This window comes from Chelonoidis abingdonii, chromosome 2, assembly GCF_003597395.2.
Source record: "Chelonoidis abingdonii isolate Lonesome George chromosome 2, CheloAbing_2.0, whole genome shotgun sequence".
NCBI lineage: Eukaryota > Metazoa > Chordata > Testudines > Testudinidae > Chelonoidis > Chelonoidis abingdonii.
In genome coordinates, this window is record NC_133770.1 from 74,048,125 (window position 1) to 74,071,873 (window position 23,749).

At 39.9% G+C, this 23,749-nt stretch overlaps 1 protein-coding gene across 2 annotated transcripts in view; it reads left to right on the forward strand.

Moving 5' to 3' along the window:
- The first annotated feature begins 5,563 nt into the window (after positions 1-5,563).
- Positions 5,564-23,749, forward strand: part of LOC116825289 (ubiquitin-conjugating enzyme E2 E2) — a 330,842-nt gene continuing 312,656 nt past the window's right edge. The window contains exons 1-2 of one of the 2 annotated variants that reach the window (XM_032781177.2): positions 5,564-5,763; positions 17,042-17,092. In XM_032781177.2, the coding sequence (XP_032637068.1) occupies positions 5,588-5,763; positions 17,042-17,092 (227 nt within the window). In that variant the 5' untranslated portion in view covers positions 5,564-5,587. The remainder of the gene's footprint in view (positions 5,764-17,041; positions 17,093-23,749) is intronic. The other variant, XM_032781178.2, reaches the window with a different exon arrangement.

Consider the following 23,749-nt stretch of genomic DNA (forward strand, 5'->3'; position numbering starts at 1 on the left):
CCGCGCCCCACCCAGGGCATCGCCTGTTCCCTTGTGCCCTCCTGCCCCCACACTCATCCCTTTTATCCCCAGCAATTCCTGCCCTCGCCACCTTACACCCCCCACATCCAGCTGCCCCCACCAGTGCTTGTCCCCTCTACCACATCCTCCCTGCTCCTCCCAGCCCCCTGCCCCATTCCTCTACCCCGGCACTGCCTGCTCCCCAACCTCCTGCTCCCCCTGCCTAGTTCCCCTACCCCTTGGCACCACCACCTCCTTCCTAGCCCATTCCTCTACCTCCCCATCCCCCACTTGTCCCCCTGTTCCCTTGGGACCCCCACCCTATCTCCTTTCCATAGCCCCATCTATCCCTATGCCCTTGCCACCTCCTCATCCCATCCCCCTGCCCTATCCATCCATCCCCAGGTCCCCCAGCCGTAGCCCCACCAATCCCTACATCCTCCCTACCTCTCTCCCCAGCCCCCGTCCATCTGTTCTCCTACCCTTACCACATTCCCTGACCTGTCCATCTGTCTGAACCTGTGTCCCTCAGCCAACTTTGTCTATCCATCCCCATGTCCTCTGCCCCAGCTACATCCATCCCACAGCTCCCCAAACCCCTCATGTCCCCCCTCTCACTCCTACCACATCCACCTGCCCTGACACCCCACCACATCTCATTGCAATAGCCCCATCCATCCCCCTGCCACCCTTTCCCCCATCACATACCCTGACCTAGCCCCATCAGTTCCCCCTTTTCACCTTCCCCCCCCCACATCCCTCCTCCCTCTGTTCCTCTCCTGGGGTCCTAGAAATGCCTTCTCTCTGTCTTTCTATGAGAACACCTGCATCTTCCAGCAATACCTCCTTCACTGTCCCCTACAATACTCCCCCTCACAGGCAAAGGCCACCTTCTTTTGCCCTTCTTATCATCCCTGTATCCCCACCAGTACTTGTGTATCTTTTGCTCTCCTCTCCATTATCATTCTATCTCCTAGAAATACCCTTTGCTCTCCTTAGTACCCTGCTCTTAAACACCCTTTATCCTCTCTCTGCATTCATGCACAAACACGTAGAGGGGTCAGATAATTCCTTCCCCCATTATCCCCTTATCTCCCAGTTATCATTGTTATAATCCCTTGCCCCTGAGGAGTGGGATGGGGAGAAACCCCTCCCCATTCCAGAAATATATAAGGATGGGAATTGGTAAATACAAGCAAGGACTGGTTTCAGAGTAAGGAATTGTACCCTATGCAACAGCCCCCTCTCTAGCAGAGATGGATCTAAACCATCCCACTGCACGATGACAGGAGCAAAGTAATCCCTTAGCTCATTTTGCCCAACACTCATATCTTCCTCCTATAACCCCTGTGCCTTCCGTACAAAGTCTTCTCCTTCCATCATCCACTGTCACCTATTTCTCATCCCAATCCTTTTCCTTTCATCCTCTCTCTTTCTACCTTCTCCCTATTGCTGTCCTCCTCCACACAAAGTATCTGGAAAGTGCAGGATAATGTCATTTTGGAAAGTGCCTGTTTCAGTCTCCTGCTATCTTCTAGTACTGCATAATTATTGCACATTGTGTCTCTATGACATGTGCCTTCCCCTCCCCCTCCAGGCAGCAGGAAAATAGGCAAGGGGTGTGTGTGTGTGTTTCAGTCTAGAGCTGCAGCGGCAGCTTTTTATTTCTTGCTGGGTTCCTCTCTCAACCATAGACACTGTCCTGGCTGGCTAGAAATCAGACTCCTCCTGTTTTCTCTCCTGAAATGTTTTGATCTTTTTGCCCTTTATGGTTTCTAATGAAGATCAAGTGAGGTGGCTGCTCCTGCTGCTTCTTTTCATGGACCCAGCAGAAAAGTTCAATTTATCTTTGCTTATAGGAATTAAGGCAGCTTTAGAAAGATCTCATCACTGGCTCAGCTGCCCTCAGGACCTGTCTGCACATTGCCAGGATCTCTTTCCCTAGCTGCTACTGTTTGTTTGGATTTTTTGGGGGGAGGGGAAGCATGGGATAAATGGAAGAAGTAGGTTCTCTTGAACATGTTTGACTTTAAATTTATAGATGGGGTTTGATACCAAGGTCTCTGAAGAACCATGATGTGTTCAGGGAAATAGTTTTAATCCCCCTTCTATTCCCTCCATCCAGTTCTCATAACACAAGGGGAGCAGAGGGTTTAAATTTTGAATGTGGCATAATTTAGCAGTCCAGAGAATTGGGCACAGTCTTTTGCTTTTCTCTTTGCACTGAGATGAGTCTTGGGGATATTTGGCTTCAAGAAATATTTTGTGTGTGTGTTTGTGTAATTGCACTGAAATGTTTTCCCACGTCATCCCCCTGTTGATGTTTCCACTCTCTTGTTGTTCCTTGTTTTTCTTCTTTTGGCCACATATTTGAAGGTCTGACTTCACAGACCCTTTTAAATATCCTTTTATGAAGGTTAAATTTAGCTTTCAATGCTTAAATAAAATATAACTTGATTTTTATTTAAATAAAATAAAAGGGAGAGTATGGAAAATATTTGCCTCTGAGAGAGTGAAATAAGAAAATAGCCAGACGTTAAATGACAGATATAAACATTTTTGTGTTGTAAAAGCTGGCATTACTTGTTACAGTAATTATACACTATAGGCTACTGTTTCTGCATATATCTGTTGGGTAGTAACCTGAACTCACGAAGTGAGTACAGCAGTTCTTGGACAATAGTAATATTTATAGCAGAATCATCCACAGCAGACCTTCTGTGGACATAAGCTTAATTAAAAAATGTTGCTGATTTTTTTTGGCCAACAGTTAGAAAGTATACGTATGTTGTATGGATAATCCTCTCATTCTAAAATTAATTGTTAATGGGAGATCAATATCCGAACTTGCAGGGCAAATAAAGAATATCTTAAATGTTTTAAGGAAATATTAGATTGTTTTACCTCTGTATAGAAACAGAAAATATATCTATACCTAGCTGCAAAGTCAAAATGTGCAACTAATAATTGTATGCCGTGTAGCTGTAGCAATATTGGTCCCAGGATATTGGAGAGACAAGGTGGGTGAGAATTTTTTAACTTGTCTCTCATCAACAGAAGTTGGTCCAATGAAAGATATTACCTCACCCACCTTGTCTCATTTAATAATTGTAACTCAATCTTGCTGCTATCAGTATATACAGTAGCTTGTGTTTATTAAATTAAAGCTTTATTTTTCTCCTTTAAGACTTGACAACTGGAATGTAGATACGTAAAGATTAACTTGTGTAAAATGTGAAATATGGAAAAGACAATGTTAGGTTTCTGCTGTAGGAAAAAATTAAGAAATAAAAGAATTGTTTACTCTTAACTGTAGAAGTAAATAATGCATCATTTTCCATTCTTAAGTGCAACACTGTCTGTACAATATAACCATTTTCATAATCAAAACGAAAAAAGAGCTGATACTGATTAAGGTTAATCTATTCTAGCTTCCATCATTATCAACTGGTGTTCTCTCTAAGAATTCTGAATCTCACCCCTCCAAACCTTAACTGTTTTTTGATAAACAGTCATATAAATTAAGCAGAGGGACTTAATTCAAATGAAAGTCATTAGGATTTATTCAAATGACTAATACAGTATCGGGCTCTCATTGGAGACCATTATTTAAGCAACGTATGTACTATTTTTGATAAATTTAAGATTTTGGTAATGCTTCTAACTGCAGAACATTCTTCTTTTCAGTATGCAACTAAACAATTTTTGGTCCTTTGTTTGCTTTGCTTTTTTTTTTTCTTCTTCTTCCAATGTTACCTCAGTGACACTGAAGTTTTTTCTTCTTTCCACTGCCCTCTTTCCATATATGCGGTGGCAGTACTGTCTGGATAGAAGATTTGCATCCTAATGTTCAGTTACAAACTCTTAAACTTTTAGTGGGTTATTTGAGCAAACTATCACAAATCTTACATCATATTTTTTAGAGCAGGAGTTCTCAAACTTCACTGCAGTGCAGCCCCCTTCTGACAACAAATTACTACACAACCTGCGGAGGGGGGGCCGAAGCCTGAGCCTGCCTGAACTCCACTGTCCTGTGTGGCAGAGGCAAAGTCTGAGGGCTTCAGACATAGGTGGGGGGATGGGGCCTGTAACCTGAGCCCCGCCACTCAGGGCTAAAGCCCTCAGGCTTTGGCCCCAGATGGTGGGGCTTGGGCTTGGGCTTTGGCCCAAGCAAGTCTAACGCCCACTCTCGTGACCCCTTTAAAATGAGGTTGTGACCCACTTTGGGGTCCTGACCCACAGTTTGAGAACTGCTGTTTTAGAGTCAGTCTGGAATCCTGATTTAGGCTCTTGAGAGAAAATTGCAATATATTATAATTGAGATGTACAATTTTCTGTAACTAGTGTTCTGCATATGGTTTCTGTGTATGGCTAAAAGGATAAACGAGTCAAAGTTCACAGACTAAAACAATATTGAACATAAACCTCATTGTACACTGTAGATCAGATTCTGATGTTAATTACATCTGTACAATTCCATTGAGTTCATGTAGGCTGCACAGATGTAACTGAGCAAAAGTTGGCCCTGTGTGGTGTTAAAGTTGTTCTTTTAATAAAATATCACAAAAAGAACATAGTGATGTCACTGAGGTAAAGGGCCTTCTAGTGTTGATTCAGATTTCGTATAGATTCAGTTAGCAATCAGTGCCACCTCATCTGGCAATCTTAGATTTAACCCCCAAGAAAAAGCCTTAATTTACAACAGAGAAATCATAATATTGACTACAACCATTTTAATTTAAACAGTCTATAGTTGAAGAAATGCAGTGATTAAAGTGAAGGAAGAAAAGAAGACTATAGCTAAATATTACAAGTCTGAGAACTAAACATATGAAATATATTGAGATAAAGTTAGATTTCTCGGTGACTAGTGTTCATTGACAGTTTTATAGTCTGATCTCCTCTGCTCATAAACAGGCTTCAGCAATGCAGATCTTTTTGTTTCCCCACTAATGTGCTTACTCCCTGGTGTGGGAGTATCATCTCTAGCTACGAAAGGTTAGGCTTAAAAGGACATAGAAACAGAACTTTCTCCATCAAGTGTGCCAACCAAAATGTGAATTCTATAAAGTGGAAACCCATCCACTGGGAGTTGGAGTTAGCCCAGACTTCTTATGTGTGGGCTAATGAATGGTCTTAAAATCGTAATAACTTCCAGTTACTAACAAAAGGGGCCTGATTTGAACCAGTGTCCTAGAGGTAAAAGACTCTTCATCCCATCACCAATCCCTTGAGCTATCCACTCCATTAACACTGGATTGTCTTACTCATTCTGTTTTATTTTCCACTTACCCAGAATTAATGTTCTCTCCCTTTAGATATCTTTCATGTATGTAAAAGGGTTTTTCATATTTTGTTGTATACTTTTTAGTTAGTCATTTTACACCATCTTTTGAGTTACTGTATAGACATTTATGACTAGATTCTTCAATACTGCAGACTAAAACAGTGCAATATAAAGTGTACTGTATTAAGTGATTTTTTTCACCGTTTATCTCTATTAAAAAAAAAGTCAGTAACAATACTATCAGACATCTTAAGAAAAGGCTCCTTACTTGCCTTTGTCTTTTTTAGCCCAGAGTCTAAAATGTCCACTGAAGGGCAAAGAGTTGATGATAGCCCAAGCACTAGTGGAGGCAGCTCTGATGGAGATCAACGTGAGGGTGTTCAGCAAGAGCAAGAAAGGGAGCAGGTTCAACCCAAGAAGAAGGAGGGCAAGATCTCTAGCAAAACAGCCGCTAAACTATCAACTAGTGCTAAAAGGTACCCTGATCTTTGTAGCCTTTTTTTTGTAAAGATGGGCATCAGCCTAATTCATTGTTTTATTACAGTATGATTGAATCTGTACGTTAGTTCTTTGATTGGAGTCCCAAAATGACCTGTATGCTGCTGCTGCTTTATTTATTTATTTTGACAGACTGGTTTGTTTTCACCTGGGTTTAATATTAGCTTGCATGATAGAAACTGACACTGTTTTATTCTTAGTATAACTTGGGCAGTTTTTTGTATTCTTGTGAAGTGTGTGCATAAGAGAGAGAGAAACTTGTCAGTGTAACTTAGAGTTAATTAACCATAAATGTTTCAGACAAGTCAGTAATTCAGTGTGCTGGGAGACTACTGTAATACCTATCACTAGAAAGTACTGCATTTTCTTGTCCCAGATGGTCAAGTCAGAAATGATGGAATGAACAAGTGTTTTTGTTTCATTATATAAAACCATGGTATGTCTTAATTCTGTTTTTTGATTCTCCCCCCCCCCCCTTCCGGAGAGGACTGGTAGAATTGGAAAATAGCTATTTAAGTGACCTCATGCTGTCACATCAGTCACTGGTTCATTGGCATGCCCGGACTATGCAGAGGAAGCTCTGTCACATCAGCATTATTTTGGGCAGCAATGTTCAAAACCTATTAAAGGGAACCTAAATATAGTGCAAATTTAAAAGAGTTTTTATATAGAACCCAAATTTGCAGACTTAACTCATGCAGAACTCTGAGCCTGATTCTTCACAAACTTACACCAGTCTAAATTAGGAGTTACTGTTGTAAAACTAGTATAAAGGAGAGGAGAATCAGGCCCACATTGCATTCATTTGGAGTTTCCTGTAAATATGGTATGTGGCACTAGGCTGCAAATACTAGTGTGTGTACATTTTAATTCATACATTTTACCTTACCTTGACTTGATAGTACATAATTTTTGTATCAGCCTCACAGATCTAAACTTCCCTTCATATCCACTCCTGTATCTTAATGGATCACTCTCCATCCTGCCAGTGATGCCAGTATTGATCACTCATTTTGTCCATTTTTCTGCGTATCTTCATGCTTCCGTTTTATTCAAGGATAATCTTCCTTTATGTAGCCTGTGGAGCCAATGCCCTCTTCCCTCCCCTGCCTTTCACATCTTTCCTCAAGGTCCACTTCTACCATGATTCTTACAGAAGATTATCTAGCCATTATCAGTTGGCAGAGGATCAGTGGGGATTACTAATATTTAACTTTTAATATTTTATAACTAAAGGGAGGAGAATGATTGTTAATAACTTAGAACTCTCAAATTGTGCAAATACCTGGTCTTTGTAGTTGCTACTACTTCTAACCTTGCCCATGCTCACAAATCATCTCCTATAGTTGCATATACTTGTTGTCTTGTAGCCTTTTTAGAACAGAGCCTGCATATTCCTGTGTTTGTACAGTGCCCAGAACAATGATAGCATGATTCTGACTGGGGCTTGTGGACACTACAGTATTAAAAAATTAATGATGTCAGAAGTTGGGCTATTATTCTTAGTTTTGTGTCTTCAAAGCTGAGAGCTCTTATTAACATGCATTTAGCAATGATAAAATTACTTAAACCTTTTAAAATTTAATCATATCTGCTTGTGGTTTCTGCTGAAACTAAGTATTGCAATTGCAGACAGATACGTTTGCCAGTCAGATTGTAAAACTGCTGTTTTACATGTATAGTCATATAAAAAAAAATTATGAATGTTGAAATGTGTTTTCCAAGAACTATATTTAAGTGTTTGGATATGTTTAAATATATTTATAGTTTAATATTTCTGTAAAGTAATAAGAGACTTATTTAGATGTTGGTCTTATCAACATTAGTAACTGCATAGTCACTTCAGTTAAAATTGTTTCTACTTTCTTATCCAAACCCCATTTTCAATGGCTCGTAACTCCACTTACGAATTAATTAGGCTGAAAATTTAATATACAAGTTCTTAGCTTGATAAGGTGACTATTTTAAACATATGTGAAAATCCGTTGGAATGTTTTTTAAGAATGTGGAGAAGAATGTAGACTTCTAAAGTGTCCTGTTGCCTTTTTATTTACCACTTGCAAGGAGTAGCTTGAGGCGGGGCGGAAAGGAAATTTGAAAGGTACTTACCTTTCAATATGTGATATTAAGACAAACACCTTACAGCAGTGGTTTTCAAACTTTTTTTCTGGGGATCCACTTGAAGAAAATTGGTGGTGCTTGTGACCCAGTGAAGCTGGGGTATGAAGGGTTTGGATTGTGGAAGAGGCTCAGGCCTGGGGCAGAGGGTTGGGATGCGAGGGTGAGGGCTGCAGGGTGGGGCCAGGAATGAGGGATTCATAGTGTGGGGGGAGGCTCTGGGCTGGGGGAGGGGGGTCAAGGTGCAGGTGTTATACTGATAGAATTAAAACCAGCAGGATCTTATTAAGAGGGATAAGGCAAAGATGCCACATTTATTGTAAATATAATAATAAAGCAAACAATGTTGTTTAACTACTTATTCCTATCACTACTTATTCTTTATATATACACACACACACAGTCATTCACACACAGTCATTCATTCAAGTTCTGTATAGGTGTTATAGTTAGCAGCCTAGAAGTTGCTCATGCCAAGTATCTTGGTCACGAGGATGGAGGCGAGTCTGTGTCAGATGCACCTGATGCTCCTGGAGGTTGGCAGCAGAACCAGAGACTCAAAGTCCTCAGTTTTTGGAGTTCATTCTTATAGGAATTAATTCCTATGTTAGTCTATGGGAGCTGTTTCATCCTGCTATTGCTGACTCAATCAGCAGATGGCACATTCCTGGTGGCGCCACACTGTTCTCATCCTTCCAGGTGTTGGAGTGGATCCCAGTTTACCCTCTGAGGGTTGTCTGGTGGTCCACTTGACACATTCTTCGGCCGATGGATACTCCCTTTCTAGGCTGGTACCTCCCTCACCATTCATGTGTATCAAGCATTCATCAATATACGTTCCATATCTTAACCATATTTTAATTTACTGTCTCCACCACTTTCGGGGTGTGTGTGTTTAATTCCTATGAGACTCCCGGCCCTGTAATCGCAGAGGGTGGGGGTCTGTTTGTTTCCATTGTATCAATTACAGCTTAAGGCTACCATAGTGTTTACTTCAAGAAAAAAGTCACTTAACTTGTTTGTAAGTTTTACATAGTAATAGAAAGTATCTTTCACAGGACAGATACAATCAATGGTTCCTGCAGACATTAGCTTACAAGTTTTAACAGAAGAACTAAAAGATTTTTGTACTTGGTGAAACTGGGAGGTCACTGTCACTTCGGGGAATCACTGTTAGTACCTTCTTTAATATCTCTACACAGGGGAGGGTGGAGGGATAGCTCAGTGGTTTGAGCATTGGCCTGCTAACCCCAGGGTTGTGAGCTCAACGCTTGAGGGGGCCATTTAGGGAACTGGGGTAAAAATCTGTCTGGGGATTGAGCAGGGGGTTGGACTAGATGATCTCCTTAGGTCCCTTCCAACCCTGATAGTCTATGATTCTAAGGGGTCAGGGCTCTGGGCCTGGGGTGCAGGCTCTGAGGTGGGGCTGGGGATGAGAGATTTGAGGTGCAGGAGGGGCTCTAGATTGGGGGGCTTAGGGCTGGGGCAGGGGGTTGGGGTGTGGGAGGGGGTCAGGGCTCTGGGCTGGAGGTGCAGGCTCTGGGATGAGGCCAGGTATGAGGGGTTTGGTGTGCAAGAAGGGGTTCTGGGTTTAGGGGGCTCAGGGCTGTGGCAGGGGTTTGGAGCGCTGGGTTGGGTCATGAACTTACCTCTGGTGATTCCTGGTCAGTGATGCAGTGGCAGGCTTCCCGCCTGTCCTCACACCACAGACTGTGCCGCACCTGGAAGCGGCCAGCAGCAGGTCTGCCTCCTAGGTGGAGGCATGCAAGCGGCTCTGCATGGCTCTCGCCTGCAGGTACTGTCCCCCCCAGCTCCCATTGGCTGAAGCTGGTGCTCAGGGCAGGGGCAGCAACCAGAGCCTGTGGTCCCCCTGCCTAGAGGGCAGACGCGCCGCTGCCCACTTGCAGGGTGCAGCTCAGTGTTGGGACAAGTAGGCAGTAGCCTGCCTTAACTGGGCAGCACCACCAATGGGACTTTTAACATCCTAATCAGTGGTGCTGACCAGCGCCACTAGGATTCCTGGGTGCTGAGCAAGGCGACCCAGTACTGGATTGTGACCCGAACTTTGAAAAACTTTGCCTTAGAGGGTGTTTCTGTAAACACGACTTAACAGGACTGCTTGCAGGATTAAAGGTATAGCAATTTACTTGAAATGTTCACCTCTTCAAAATTAATAGTGAGTTTTTTACCAGTTGATTGTGAAGAAAGACTGCACACACGTTTTGCGGAAACCAATTTCTGCTCTCTGTTACGTACATGTAACCCCACTGAATCCAGTCATTACTCTAAAATCCCAATAATGTTTGCATAATGGACAGAATTTCATTCAGTAACTGTTTTTAGTAACTCTAAAATAATTCAGGGATCAACACAATTGAAATTGGTAGAATAATTTAAAGCATCCAGCTTTTACATGCATTATTGCTATTAGACAGCACTGGAAAACTAATACAACTCTGGAGCTTAGTCTTATTCCAAGTGCTAAATTATAGACTACAGGCTTCATTCTGATCTGAGTTTGGAAGTCATGCATTGTCACACCCTTGAAAAATCTATTTGTGCATGTGGAAGTGTAGTAGCAATTTTTTTTTTTTTTTAGATACATTATCCTGAATAATTACCCCGTGTATCTCAGATTATAATTAAGATCTAAGGAATTGTAATATGAGTTTTCTTGCTGTGTGTTTATAAATTTGACTCTCAAAGTAATTTCACTTATAAAAGTCACTTCAGCAATATTAGTTTTTTATATAAATCAATAGAAGGAAATGTTCAGTTACGTGTGAAATGTGCTCCAAGATGTTCTATAATATATAGTCTCTGTAGGACGCTACCTTGGCAATTTAATGCTCCCTAAAATGGCTTGATTTTGAGGGAAGTGTGAGGCATTTTGTGCTTCACTGTATTCCTGAGTTTTGTTAGTTATGTTGCATTATCAACTTTCTTTTTAATTAGTTTTTGGTAATTAATTTAATTGCAAATGTTGCAATCATAGAATGTTCATCTTACTTTGAGTTTTCTTCTGTCAGCATTCTGTGTTGACTTGTTTTTCTATTTTTCCTTTTTCTTTTTTCTCCTCACCTTCATTTAGTGGGTTTCTTTGTGTGGTTCCAGTAGAAGAGTGATAAGTTTGGGATATGTGGGTCAGCTGATAAGGCATCTAAGATGCCCAGAAACCATAGCTATTAGTGCGATAGAAATACCTGGACAGAACAGAATATCTTTTGCTTCCTTAGACTGAATATTAACCAGTAACTAAGGCCTGATTTTGTTTAAAAAATATAGACTTTCTGCTATTCTCATCAGTGCAAGTACTGATTTAGATGCATCAAAAAGGCAGAATACTATTGCGACCTTTCATATTGCAGTGTCCTTCAATGTGACTACTTCTAGGGTTAGTTGCTACACAGGTAATAGCTTACAGTATATAAGTCATATTGTGTACCATTTTTTCAGTTTGTCTTACCCAGGGGGTGTCACCTTAAATAGTAACCTTCCTTACCTGTCAGGATTGAAAAACTCACACTGCACATCATAATTACAGGTCAGACATCAACTGAATTGCTGTCCTTAAAAAGAGAAGGTATCTTATGTCTTAAATAGCAAATCTTAGCACGACCTTTGGATTGAGAGAAGTGTATCCATTCTTGCTTAGCATAATAGCTTAACAGATAAAAATAGTATTCTGATGGGCTCTCTGCTCTTGAGGTTGCTAGTTTAAAACCTGTCATTTTGTCTTTAGTCTGCAAATTTTTATGTTGAATTGTGAATTTATGAAACTGAGTTATGTAGCCTTTTGTTTCTAGAAAGATATTAAAACATCAACTAAGTCATGGATATTTTGTTTGTTGAAATACAATCATAGAGAAGTGGGCCATCCATAACCTTTCTAAATAACAGAGGGTTGCCATAATATAATATTTTTAAAGAAGTTTGGCAACAAGTATTATACTTGACAAGCCAAAAGTGACAGACAAAATACTGAAAAAGGAAAACAACTCCATGAATATTTTTTTTAAGTTGGCATTTATAAGTGTTCCTAATATATTCTGTTCTCCTGCTTCAACAGTCATTCTTAGTTCAATTTCCAAGGACCCTGTTCTGTCACAACTTTTGAAAGAGTGAAATATATAATAGTTTGCCCTGTTTTAAAATGTGGTCTAAATTTTTCTCCAGTCTGGATTATTGGGTTGCCTAATATTTATGTGAAGGGAGGCACATAACCTACAAAAATGGAAGCAAGAAAATGAGTTTCTAGGAAAAATAACTACATGCCAATAAATAGCAGGACCTGAGCCTCTCTAGCGTACTCAGTCCTCCATCTTTTCCTCATAAAAATGCTAGAGTCCTTACTTTACAAGTGACAGCAAGCAATCCTGCTAGTCTTACAGCAATAGTTCCCCACGGCCTCATATTTATTAATAATATTTGACAGCATTTTTAATTTTGAAAAAGCTTGTCCTAGATTAGCTAATCCTTTCAGGGTAAATAAGTATTTACCCCACTTGTAAAATGGGGGAACACGAAGGGAGAGGTTGTGACTTTTCTAAGACCATAAAAGAAGCAGCTGAGTGATGCTGCAAATTGTGTGTTCCTGGTGCCCAGTCCTGGATTCTGACTACTAGAGCATGCCTCTCTCTCACCAGTCAAATAATAACATAATAGTACTAATAAATAAAACTGATATGTATTTTCATTTTTTTATTATTTAATACAGCCTGGCATTGCTAAATATAAATACATTTGGGCAGAAAATCTGTTGGCAACAAAATCCATGGGCATAGTTGCCAAGGGGGAGGAAGGAAACCCTGTGATTTCTGAGGGATCCTTCAGAGGCTACAGCAATCTGTGTATTGGTTCCTGTGCCTCTGCTGTCTCTGGATTATCCACTCCACTCTCAGGTGTTGTAGCTCTACTGAAGCCATACTACTAGGGTTTCCCACCATTGAAGGGTTCCTGCAGAATAGGTTATACTGCTAGAGCCTGTATATCCTTTACTAACTCCGTGGGATTTATCATGAACAAGAAATTATGTGCCTCCCCTCCATTGTCTGTTTCTGAAATGAGCTCACCAGGGAGACCGTCAGAGTATTGGCAGCACTACCACGGCCTGTGTGTAGTAAGGTTGATCTACATGTAGGAGACCATTAATATAGGGACTTTGGGGACATGATCTGGTCATTTGCATGCAATTTCAACAATAAAATTCAAATACAGTCGGTATTTATATTTCAAACATTTACTACTGTAACACATATTCAGGACTTAAATACAAGGTAGCGTGCAGTTTCATTTTTGTGGCTAGAGGTGCAAGGTACTGTGATTTCTTCCCTCCATCTCATCTCCAATGAAATTCTTGCTTCTGCTCATCTTCTAGGGGCCAGGAAAGGCAAAACAAATAGCAGTTAAGACAATTACGCACAAATATTCTCATGTTTGTCCTAATAGCATCTTTTAAAAAATCAGATCTATCTACATCAACCAGAAGACTCTAATCATTGTACTAGGGCCTGATACAAGGTGAGGGCAGGAGAGACATCCACATCTTGCCGTCTTCATTCTGGAAAGAAGGGGAGGAAGTTAGATGTAGAAGGATACAGAAAATGGAATATTTGTAGTTTAGGACATGGGGCAATGTCTGTTCTCATTCTCTTAATGTTTCATACGTCTTGTGATACGATGAAGTATCAGCTGCTGTATATAGGTGGTCAAAATGAGGATGTGGTCCAGGGGTGGGCAAACTATAAAGCTCACCAGCTGTTTTAATCTGGCCCTCGAGCTCTTGCTGGGGAACAGGGTCTGGGGCTTGCCCCACTCTGGCGCTACAGCGGGGGAGCAGGGTGGGGAGCTGTTCCATGCAGCTTCCGGAAACAGCGGCATAGCCCCCCTCCATCTCCTAGTGTAAGGGAAGCCAGGGTGCTATGCTCTTCATGCTGCCCCCACCCAAAGCACCGCCCCCACAGTTACCATTGGCTGAAAACCATGCCCAGTGGGAGTTGCATGAGCTGCCTGGCCACATCTCCACACAGGAGCTGGAGAAGGGACATGCCGCTGCTCGAGGTAAGCGCCACCCAGAGCCTGCACCTCTGAGCCTCTCCCCATGCCTCAACCCCCTGTTCCAGCCCTGATCCCCCTCCCACCCTTCAAAGCCCTCGGTCCCAGCCCAGAGCACCCTCCTGCATCCCAAACCCCTCCTCCCCAACCCCACCACAGAGCCTGCACCCGCAACCGGAGCCTACTCCTTCTTGCACCCCAGCCCTGACCCCCGCTGCAGCATGAACCCCTCATCCTCAGCCCCAACCCTCATCCCCCTGCACCCTAATCCTCTTCCCCAGCCCTGACCCCCGCTGCAGCATGAACCCCTCATCCTCAGCCCCAACCCTCATCCCCCTGCACCCTAATCCTCTTCCCCAGCCCTGACCCCCGCTTCTGCTGTTGAACCCCTCAGTACCAGCTCAGAGCACCATCCTGCACCCCAAACTCCTCATCTCCGGCTTGGATCCCCTTCCTGCACCCAGAGCTCCTCATTTCTGGCCCCAACCAGAGCCTTCACCCCCTCCCACACCCGAACCCCAATTCTGTGAGCGTTCATGGCCCACCATACAATTTCTATTCCTAGACGTGGCGCTTGAGCCAAAAAGTTTGCCCACCCCTGTGTAGTCCTAGATGTGGTGCATTTTCAGTGCCATTCTGTGAAACTTGCCAGAGAGAAAAATACATATGCCACAAAACTGAAGGAGATTTCTGTTTTCTATGTATTTCTATGTAAGTGTTCATGTGATCTAAATGAGGGAATGTGCAAATTTTGTAAGCAAAATAGGATTTTATATAATTTTGAACTGGAAAAAGGATAATTTTAAGTATGGAAAAAAAATTTTAGGGGATAAAAGTAAAACAAGTGCACTTTGAATACTTAAAGGTGGGGAGAAGAAGGGGAGAGATGTCTAACAAATATTTTTTTTAAAAAATGGTAGTGTTTGGTATGTGACCCACTTAAACTTCTCACTTTTTTTTAAAGTGGATTTTTTTTAGCATTTCTCTAATTACTTTTTTTCCAAATATCAGTTAAGAAATTGTAATGGTTTTTAATTGAGGTAGATACCATCTATTGAAATATACAATATAGTGAAGTATTTACATTCTCTAGCCATTGGAATCATCAAACCCATTTTATTTCTCTCCTTGCGCAGAAGTTTCTTGCATATTTCCCCCCAACCCCGTATACACACATGTGCACACACATCCTCCCGAAGTTATTTGAGAATAGTACTAATATAGGAGGTAGCATTTTATTTTTGGCTGGTTCCTTTACCTTCTTAGGCCTGGTCTACACTGGGGGGCGGGGTTGAAGTAAGATACACAACTTGAGCTATGGGAATAGCATAGCTGAAGTCAACGTATCTTATTTCGACTTACCTCCCATCCTCACAGCACGGGATCGACGGCCGCGGTTCCCCCATTGACTCCACTTCCACTGTTCGCCCTGGTGGAGTTCTGGAGTTGATGGGAGCGTGTTCGGGGATCGATATATCGTGTCTAGATGAGATGCGATATATCAATCCCCGATAGATTGATCAATACCCGCCGATGTGCGGGTAGTCTGGTTGTACCCTTTGGCTACAAACAAACAAATGAATCACAAAATGCATTCTTAATGGAACAAGAGGAGTATTGATAGTGGTTTTGGCCCACTTTTTAAAAAAATATTTAGTCATTGCTGTGCTGAGTATTGCCTAACTGTTTAAGAAATCGCAATCTCATTTTCAAAAGGGATATAGACACTGACTGTTGATGGAATTGAAATGTGTTGTTTAAAAAGAGATTTATGCTACTAAAGCTCCTAGGAGATGTGGTGATAAATGTACCAATGCCTAATACTTTTAAGATTCTGGACATTTGAGTTTATCTTCCACATCCAGGACTTAGAACTAGAATTAGAATAAATTGCTTATTTTTATCTTAAGTGCTCTAATATATCTGAATGTTTACCTTGGGGAAATCCAGTTTCTTTACTCATGCTTGTGTATAGAATATGTGGTGGTGGCGTATCACAAGATACACATGTGCCTTAGGCCAGGCTTGAACTCTGTTGTTAAGATTTAGCATGTGTCCTAGGGAAAGGTAATTTGGCCACTCCAATTTTCTTCATCGAGGTGATAAAAGCATTGAATAGCTGCTGCTTTAGCCCAGATCTCTAGAACGGGGGAAAGCATTCAGCAATGTTGAATTATTCCTTTCCCCCCCTGGATGCTGCAGAAAACTCTCCAGGCTGTGGTTGAACACCTTTTGTAGTCAGGTTTTGGATGGATGTGACTAGGTTTACAGGGTATGTGTTCTGGAGAGCCTCTATGGATGGCATGCTACCCTGTCAAATCTATACTAATGGGTGGACTCCTGCTTTACACTTTTAAATTCATTTGGGGGAAGAGGGATGGTTTGACACAGCACGAGTGGGGAAGATAAAGAAATATAATGCCATAGATCATAGTTGTGCTGCTGTTCTGGGACATGGCATAGGGATGCAGCCCTCACTACGATGTGCCAAACTGTGGAATTCTCAGTGCTTGGGTTATCTGAGTCTGTTTTCAGAGTTGCTGGGTGCTCAGCACATCATCCTATGAAGTCTGTATCTTTAGACCCCTAATTCTTCAAAATATTGGTCACTTTTTTCAGTGTATGCATTGCTTTACAGTAATAGGCCTGTCCACAGACATAATCTGGCCCTTTTATGAGGCTGGTTCATTCAGCATCCTTTCTGACAAAACACTGGTAAAATTTTTAAATAAGAGCTATGAGCCAGGTCTGACTAGATTGTGTGTGTCACACCAAAAAAGAAAAGAAAAGGGGGGCGTTATGTATATTTGGTTTAGGTTTAAACATATAAAGGGCCAAATTTACTCCCAGCAGATCTGGGTGAACTGAAAATTAAAAACTTAATAAAAAAAAAAGACATTGCAGCCTGACTTTTGTCAAATATTTTGTTAAGCAGTTTTATGAAACTTTGACATCAACTTTCCTTTACAGATGAGAACTAACTATATATCTTAGTATTAACTACGATAGGTATTTTTCATAAAATTGGAGGAAATCCATTTAAGAAAAAGTATTCTTTATAACTTCTGTTTCTTTTCTCTTAAGAATTCAGAAAGAACTTGCAGAAATTACATTAGACCCTCCTCCAAACTGTAGGTAAGTTTATATGGATTTTATTAATTTGAAATGCATATGGAAATTACGTAGAGGACCAGAGGTAAATTTCAGTTTTTCCTTCAAGGTAAATACTTAATTTGGTGATTTTTTGACATAAAGGACTCTAGATACCATTGTTTGTAGATGCAAAAATTTATTATCACTTAAATGATAGCAGTGGTGATAAGGAAAGGCTTATTAAAAATACAGCACTAATGAAATGTAGGCAAAGTTATTAGATATAGGATAAAAGTCAGATCAGTAGCATTTTGTTTACAAACCTGGAAAATATCTTTTTGACAGTTATTAGTGTGTTTGAGTCTTTTCATTACAAATTGAAAAGTAATTAAGTACAAATATTGCAGATGTTGGTCTTTTTGCTTTTTTAAATTTTATTTCAGAGAAAAGTTGGCTAGCAGACTTTTTTTATGACTTTATGCTTTGCCTTTCTGTCAGTTATGTTTATTTATAGTGAGTTAAAACTTGCTTTAAAATTAGTAATGATTTAGGCAAAAAAACCCTGTTGTCTTGTAGCTCAGATTTTGTGAAGTAGTTTTCAGATAGCTGCCCCAGAATTCTTATCTGGCAGCTTGACATAACGGTCATATTGGAATTATGCCAGAGTTGTGCAGCAGTACTTAAAGGAGCTCCTGGAATAGTACATCTTGCAGTGGGAAGTCAGACTAAATGCAGATGGATAGTTCTCATCCAGTTTTCCCAACTGATTTCCAGCATTGCATGTGGTAAGGGTCCATTCTCTTGAACTTCCTTTTTATAACACTATAGAAGTAGCTAATGGCATGCAGTTTTTATAATAAAAATGAGTACTTGTGGCACCTTAGAGACTAACAAATTTATTTGAGCATAAGCTTTCGTGGGCTAAAGCCCACTTCATCAGATGCATGCAGTGGAAGATATAGTAGGAAGATTGATTTTTTATATGTATTTTATTTATACACACACCATGAAAATATGGGTGTTGCCATACCAACTCTAATTAGACTAATTGATAAGGTGGGCTATTATCAGCAGGAGGGAAAAAAAACTTTTGTAGTGATAATCAGGATGGCCCATTTCAAACAGTTGACAAGAAGGTGTGAGTAACAGTAGGGGGAAAACTAGCATGAGGAAATTATTTTAGTTTGTGTAATGACTCATCCACTCCCAGTCTTTATTCAAGCCTAATTTAATGGTGTCCATGTTGAAAATTAATTCCAGTTTTGCAGTTTCTAGTTGAAGTCTGTTTTTGAAATGTGTTTTGTTGAATAATTGCGACTTTTAGGTTTGTAATAGAGTGACCAAGGAGGTTGAAGTCTTCTCCAACTGGTTTTTGAACATTGTAATTCTTGACCTCTGATTTGTGTCCATTTGTTATTCTGTGTAGAGACTTTCTGGTTTGGCCAATGTACATGGCAGAGGGTCTTTGCTAGCACATGATGGCATATATCACATTGGTAGATGTGCAGGTGAATGAGCCTCTGATAGTGTGGCTGATGTGATTAGGTCCTATGGTGGATCCCAGTACATTTCAGTATCAAATTAACTAAGGAACTGGTAGTAAAAATAAGTCAGCTTTATTGTTTTGGTCACTTGACAAAAGTATGTGTGTAAGAAAATATTATAAGATTTGATATAGTTGTACTGGATCTCAGGATGTATTTCAGGTAGTTACATATGAAAGCACTGTGCAGGGAAGTGGCCTTGCAATAATAGTGTTCAAAGAGTATTTCAGTCAATTAGGATGAACATTGCTTTGCTAGATAAAAGATTTTAATAGCTAAGCTGTTCTGTCATGCTTATGACTGTGAGTCTTCAGTCACATCAAAGCTGTTTCAAATGGCAGGCCTTTACTTAGGTGTTGATGACTGATGCTTATTAGTGGACTGATTTGCTGAGGTAAATATAAAATCCCAGTTTATACAAAAATGCATAAATGAAGGAAGAGCACTTTGAACTGAATCTAAAAGGCTTGCAATTTTTAGAACAGACACATTTGTTTCAGTTTTCTGAATCCTTTCTCTTATAACAAAGCAATCATTTTAGCACACTAGGTACTGCTATATATAAAATATTTTTTTAACACAAGTGTAAAGTCATCACTAATGGGCTTAGTGGAAACCTCTTTTAGCAACTCGTACAGAAAATGTGTGAACTGGGGATTTACTGTTCTCTGAGTTTGTTGTTTGACAAAGTACCATTGAAATCCAATACATGATGGAGGCAATCTGTCTTGCAAAATGAAAGAATTACATTTAACTTAATGTCTGGTCCTTCAATGTTGTTTTTGAGGTAGCATTATTTCATGTTGTGATCTTGATTAGATAATCATTTAGTAACTTTACTATTGGCAAATGTATTTTTATAGTCAATAAGAAATCACTTCATTTAGCTTTATACTGTTTTGACATAGTCTAGTGTTTTTTTCCTAAACTTTACTTATTTTCTATTAATTTAAACATTACAAAATCAATATACCAGCCAGGGATGATTCCTCAATATGATGAAGAAAGATTGTAATAGAGTATTTCTTATCCTGAAGTACTTGATTTCTTGCAGAAACTCAGCTCATTCTTACAGAACATGTGCTAAAGATAAATATTGAATAGGATATAGATATCAGTTTTCCTCTAAATGGGTCTCAGAGGGTTTTTATAAATAAACTGTTTGTACTAATTACCGCTCCAGTTCCAGTCCACATGCAGGTACACTCCTGTTGATTTTTCAATGGGAGTTTTACACACACATGGCAAGATTGGGCCATAGATATGTACAAATCTGTTTTTATTTTTTCTACCCCACCCCAATTCACATGCAGCCAGGTGTGAAGTGAAACTTGTCAACTATTTAACAAGGCATGAGAGCCATATCAAATAGCTTAGGATCTCGAAGTGTAGAATACTTTATACAGCTTAAAATATAGTGATATATTAGGCTAAAATTACCTGAATTGGAATTTGGCTAGTATTTGTGGGAAATAGGACAGCCCTATTCATATATGAAATGCCATGGGATCTTTAGTTCACCACATATGTCAGGACCTTGATTTTTGTGTCACGTCCAAAAACCATCCAATATAGTAGTGCTCCTTTATGCTATGGTAGGGTAGAGTCTCAGTATTTAATCCAGGAGGAGGAGCACCACGAACCAAATTGCTAAGACCACTTGATCATTTGCAAGCCTAAACTTATTTAAACTTACATAACACTTTTATATAGCGCATTTGTGAAAATCTGCTTGTTCTAGAGAAACATATGTTACTGACATATATATGGTCCTGGATAATTAGCAGACAATCGCTGTGGCAACTTGAAACATTTCTTTCCAAAACTGAGAAATTTAGTCAATAGTTTTGTGCATATGAAAATCTGAGACAAACAGGAGTTAGTGATTTCAGATAGCTTTGTGAGTCATAGAAGTATAGAAAATTCCTTTCAAAACTGAAATTTCACAGTATATGGACTACTATGACCTTTGGGTATTTTAGCAACAAGAAGTTTAAAATGAGTTATTTTGTGTGATATAGTTTACTGCTTGTGAGCACTTACAAATTTAAAATTGTATTAGATTTTTTTGCATGGGAATGTGTGATGTTCTGTCCAGCAATCCTTACCCAGGGCAAGAGTCCTTTTTGTCAGAGAGAATTGTGTTGGTGAGAACATGAGTATAATTAAGCTCCTTCATGTACATATCAGACAAATAAGCAATGGATTTCAGAGATCCTGTAAAGGTGGATTTAGGAGTATATGAAACCTAAGTTCCATGTTTTAGTAGGTGTTAGTGTATTCTGTATTCAGTGGGCTTTGATTCGGTCCTATCGAAAGAATCTCACTCACCTCAATAAACTTTGGATCATGCCCTGCGTGTGTGTATAATATATCAAATGTCATGGGTAGTAACAGAAGTCAAGTTGGGGGGAGGGGAAAGTGTGCCATCATTACCATTTACGAAGAACAGTACCTCATGAAGAATCTGGTGTATTGCCTTGTCAGTACCAACAACTGAAAGTTTCTTTTGGGCCCTTGTTCTCCCTTTGATCATTGAGCAGACTGCACATTACTATCAAAGCAAGTTGTGTAAATAGAACAGAAAGAATATGGTCTCTGTATTTTAGAGGCCTAAACACTTTTAAGATTTCATTACAAAGTTTGAACACTTTAAAAAAAAAAAAAAAAAAAGTGTGTGGCGGGGGGAAGGGGCAGAAATCTCTACAATTGGGCTATTTTTTCCCTAAAGATAAATATTAATTCCTGGTAATACTGCCTGCAATAGATATTGTAACAAGCTAGGGCAGTGCTCAAACTTATCACACATTAAATTTTAAGATTTTATATATCTGTTGTATAGAAAACAAACACAATCCCCGCCTTTTAGACCAGTGGCTCTCAAACCTTTTTACTGGTGACCCCTTTCACATAGCAAGCCTCTGAGTGTGATCCCACCCATAATTTTTTTTATATATTTAACACCATTATAAATGATGGAGGTGAATTGGGTTTTGGGGTGGAGCTTGACAGCTTGTGACCCCCCCCCATGTAATAACCTCACAACCCCCTGAGGGGTCGAACCCCAGTTTGAGAACCCCTTACTTATACTTAGTAGGACAGCGTCTCATGGAACAGCTCTTACCTATTCCTGATCATGTGGATCACCTACCCCTCCCCCTGGCAATAGAATAACATCTCTGTGGCAACTACAGCAGTTGCTTACATGGAAAAGTAATATTAGGAAAGTATTTATTGTATTTTTAGCTTTTTTTCCCCAATATGAATTTAGTAGCTGGAAACAAGGAGGAGAGGTCCAGCATAAAGTAACTAGCTGGCTCTCTGTGGACCATGGTTTGGGAACTAGTGCTCACCAATTTCCCATTTAAATTAGTTCAGTGTCCCATAACTTTCCCCACTCTGAAGTGTGACCCCGTATGACAACTGTGCTGGTGCATGTCACAATCCCTTCATTTTCCTATACATTTTATCTCCTGTCCTTTTTCTGTTTTCTTGTCATATTTTTTAAGCTTTCCAGTATTCTATGGGCTGTGCTTTAAACTAACTTGCTATGCAACCTATTGGATAAAAGCTTTCTGTCTCAAAACAATTGAGTTGAAACCCGAAATGTGTACTTATTAAAATGTATATCTAATTTAAACCTCTATAGATTCCAAGGCCAGAAGGAGTCATTATGATTATTTAGTCTGACCTCTTGTATAACACGTCATAGAACTTCCCCAAAATAATTCCAAGAGCACATTGTTTAGAAAAACATCCAGTCTTGATTTAAAAATTGTCAGTGATGGGGAGTCCACTAGGATTCTTAGGAAATTGTTCCAGTGATTACTTATTCCCCTTTAAATTTATTTCTTATTTCTGGTCTGAATTTGTCTAGTTTCCAGCTGTTGGACTATTATACATTTCTTTGCTAGATTGAAGAACCCATTATTAAATATTTTTTTCCCCATGTAGGTACTTATAGACTGTAATCAAGTCACCCCCTAACCTTCACTTTGTTTAATCTAAATAGATTGAGATCTTTGAGTCATCACTATAAAGCATGTTTTGTAATCTTTTCATCGTTCTCATGTCTCTTCTCTGAACCCGCTCCAATTTATCAACATCCTTTTTGAATTGTGGGCACCAGAATTAGACATTGTATTCCAGCAGCAGTTATACCAGTGCCAAGAATAGAGAGAAATTAACTTTTCTTCTCCTACTCAAGTTTCACCTGTTTACGCATCTCAGGATCTTGTTAGCTCTTTTGTTCACAGTGTCATATTGGGAACTCACGTTCAGCTGATTATCCACCACTGCCCCCAAATATTTTTCAGAATCACTTCTTCCCGGATTAGAGTCTCCAATCGTGTAAATATGGCCTAGATTCTTTGTTCCTAGATATTTACACTTAGCCCTATTGAAAAGCATATTGTTGGCTTGCGACCAGTTTACCAAGTGATCTAGATCACTCTGAATCAATGACCTCTTCATTATTTACCGTTTTCCCCCAATTTTTGTCATCTGCAAAAGTTTTCAGTGATCTAGTTTCCAGAAACCCATGTTGATTTGTGTTAATTACATTACCCTCTTTTAGTTCTTTATTAATCAGGTCCCATTATTTTGCCCAGGATTGATGTCAGGCATTCAGGTCTGTAATTATCTTGGTCATTCTGTTTACTCATTCTAAAAAAATATCACAATATTAGCTTTATTCCAGTCTTCTGGAACTCCCTCAGTATTCCAAGACCTGAAAATCAACATTAATGATCCAGCAAGCTCCTCATCCAGCTCTTTAAAACTCTTAGTTGAAAGTTGTCTGGACTTACTGATTTTAAAAATGGTCTAACTTCAGTAGCTTCAGTTTAACATCCTTTAGCGATACTGGTAGAATTGCCATAAGATGGGACTATCGCATCTGTATTTGGAGGAAGAACAGAAATAGATTTTTGGCTACTTCAGCCTCATCTGGATTATTAAGTCTACCATTTCCATCAAGTAATGGATCAGTACCATTGTCAGGATTCTTGCATCTGATGAAGTGGGTATTCACTCACGAAAGCTCATGCTCCAAAATGTCTGTTAGTCTATAAGGTGCCACAGGCCTCTTTGTTGCTTTTACAGATCCAGACTAACATGGCTACCCCTCTGATACAGGATTCTTTTTGTTCATAAT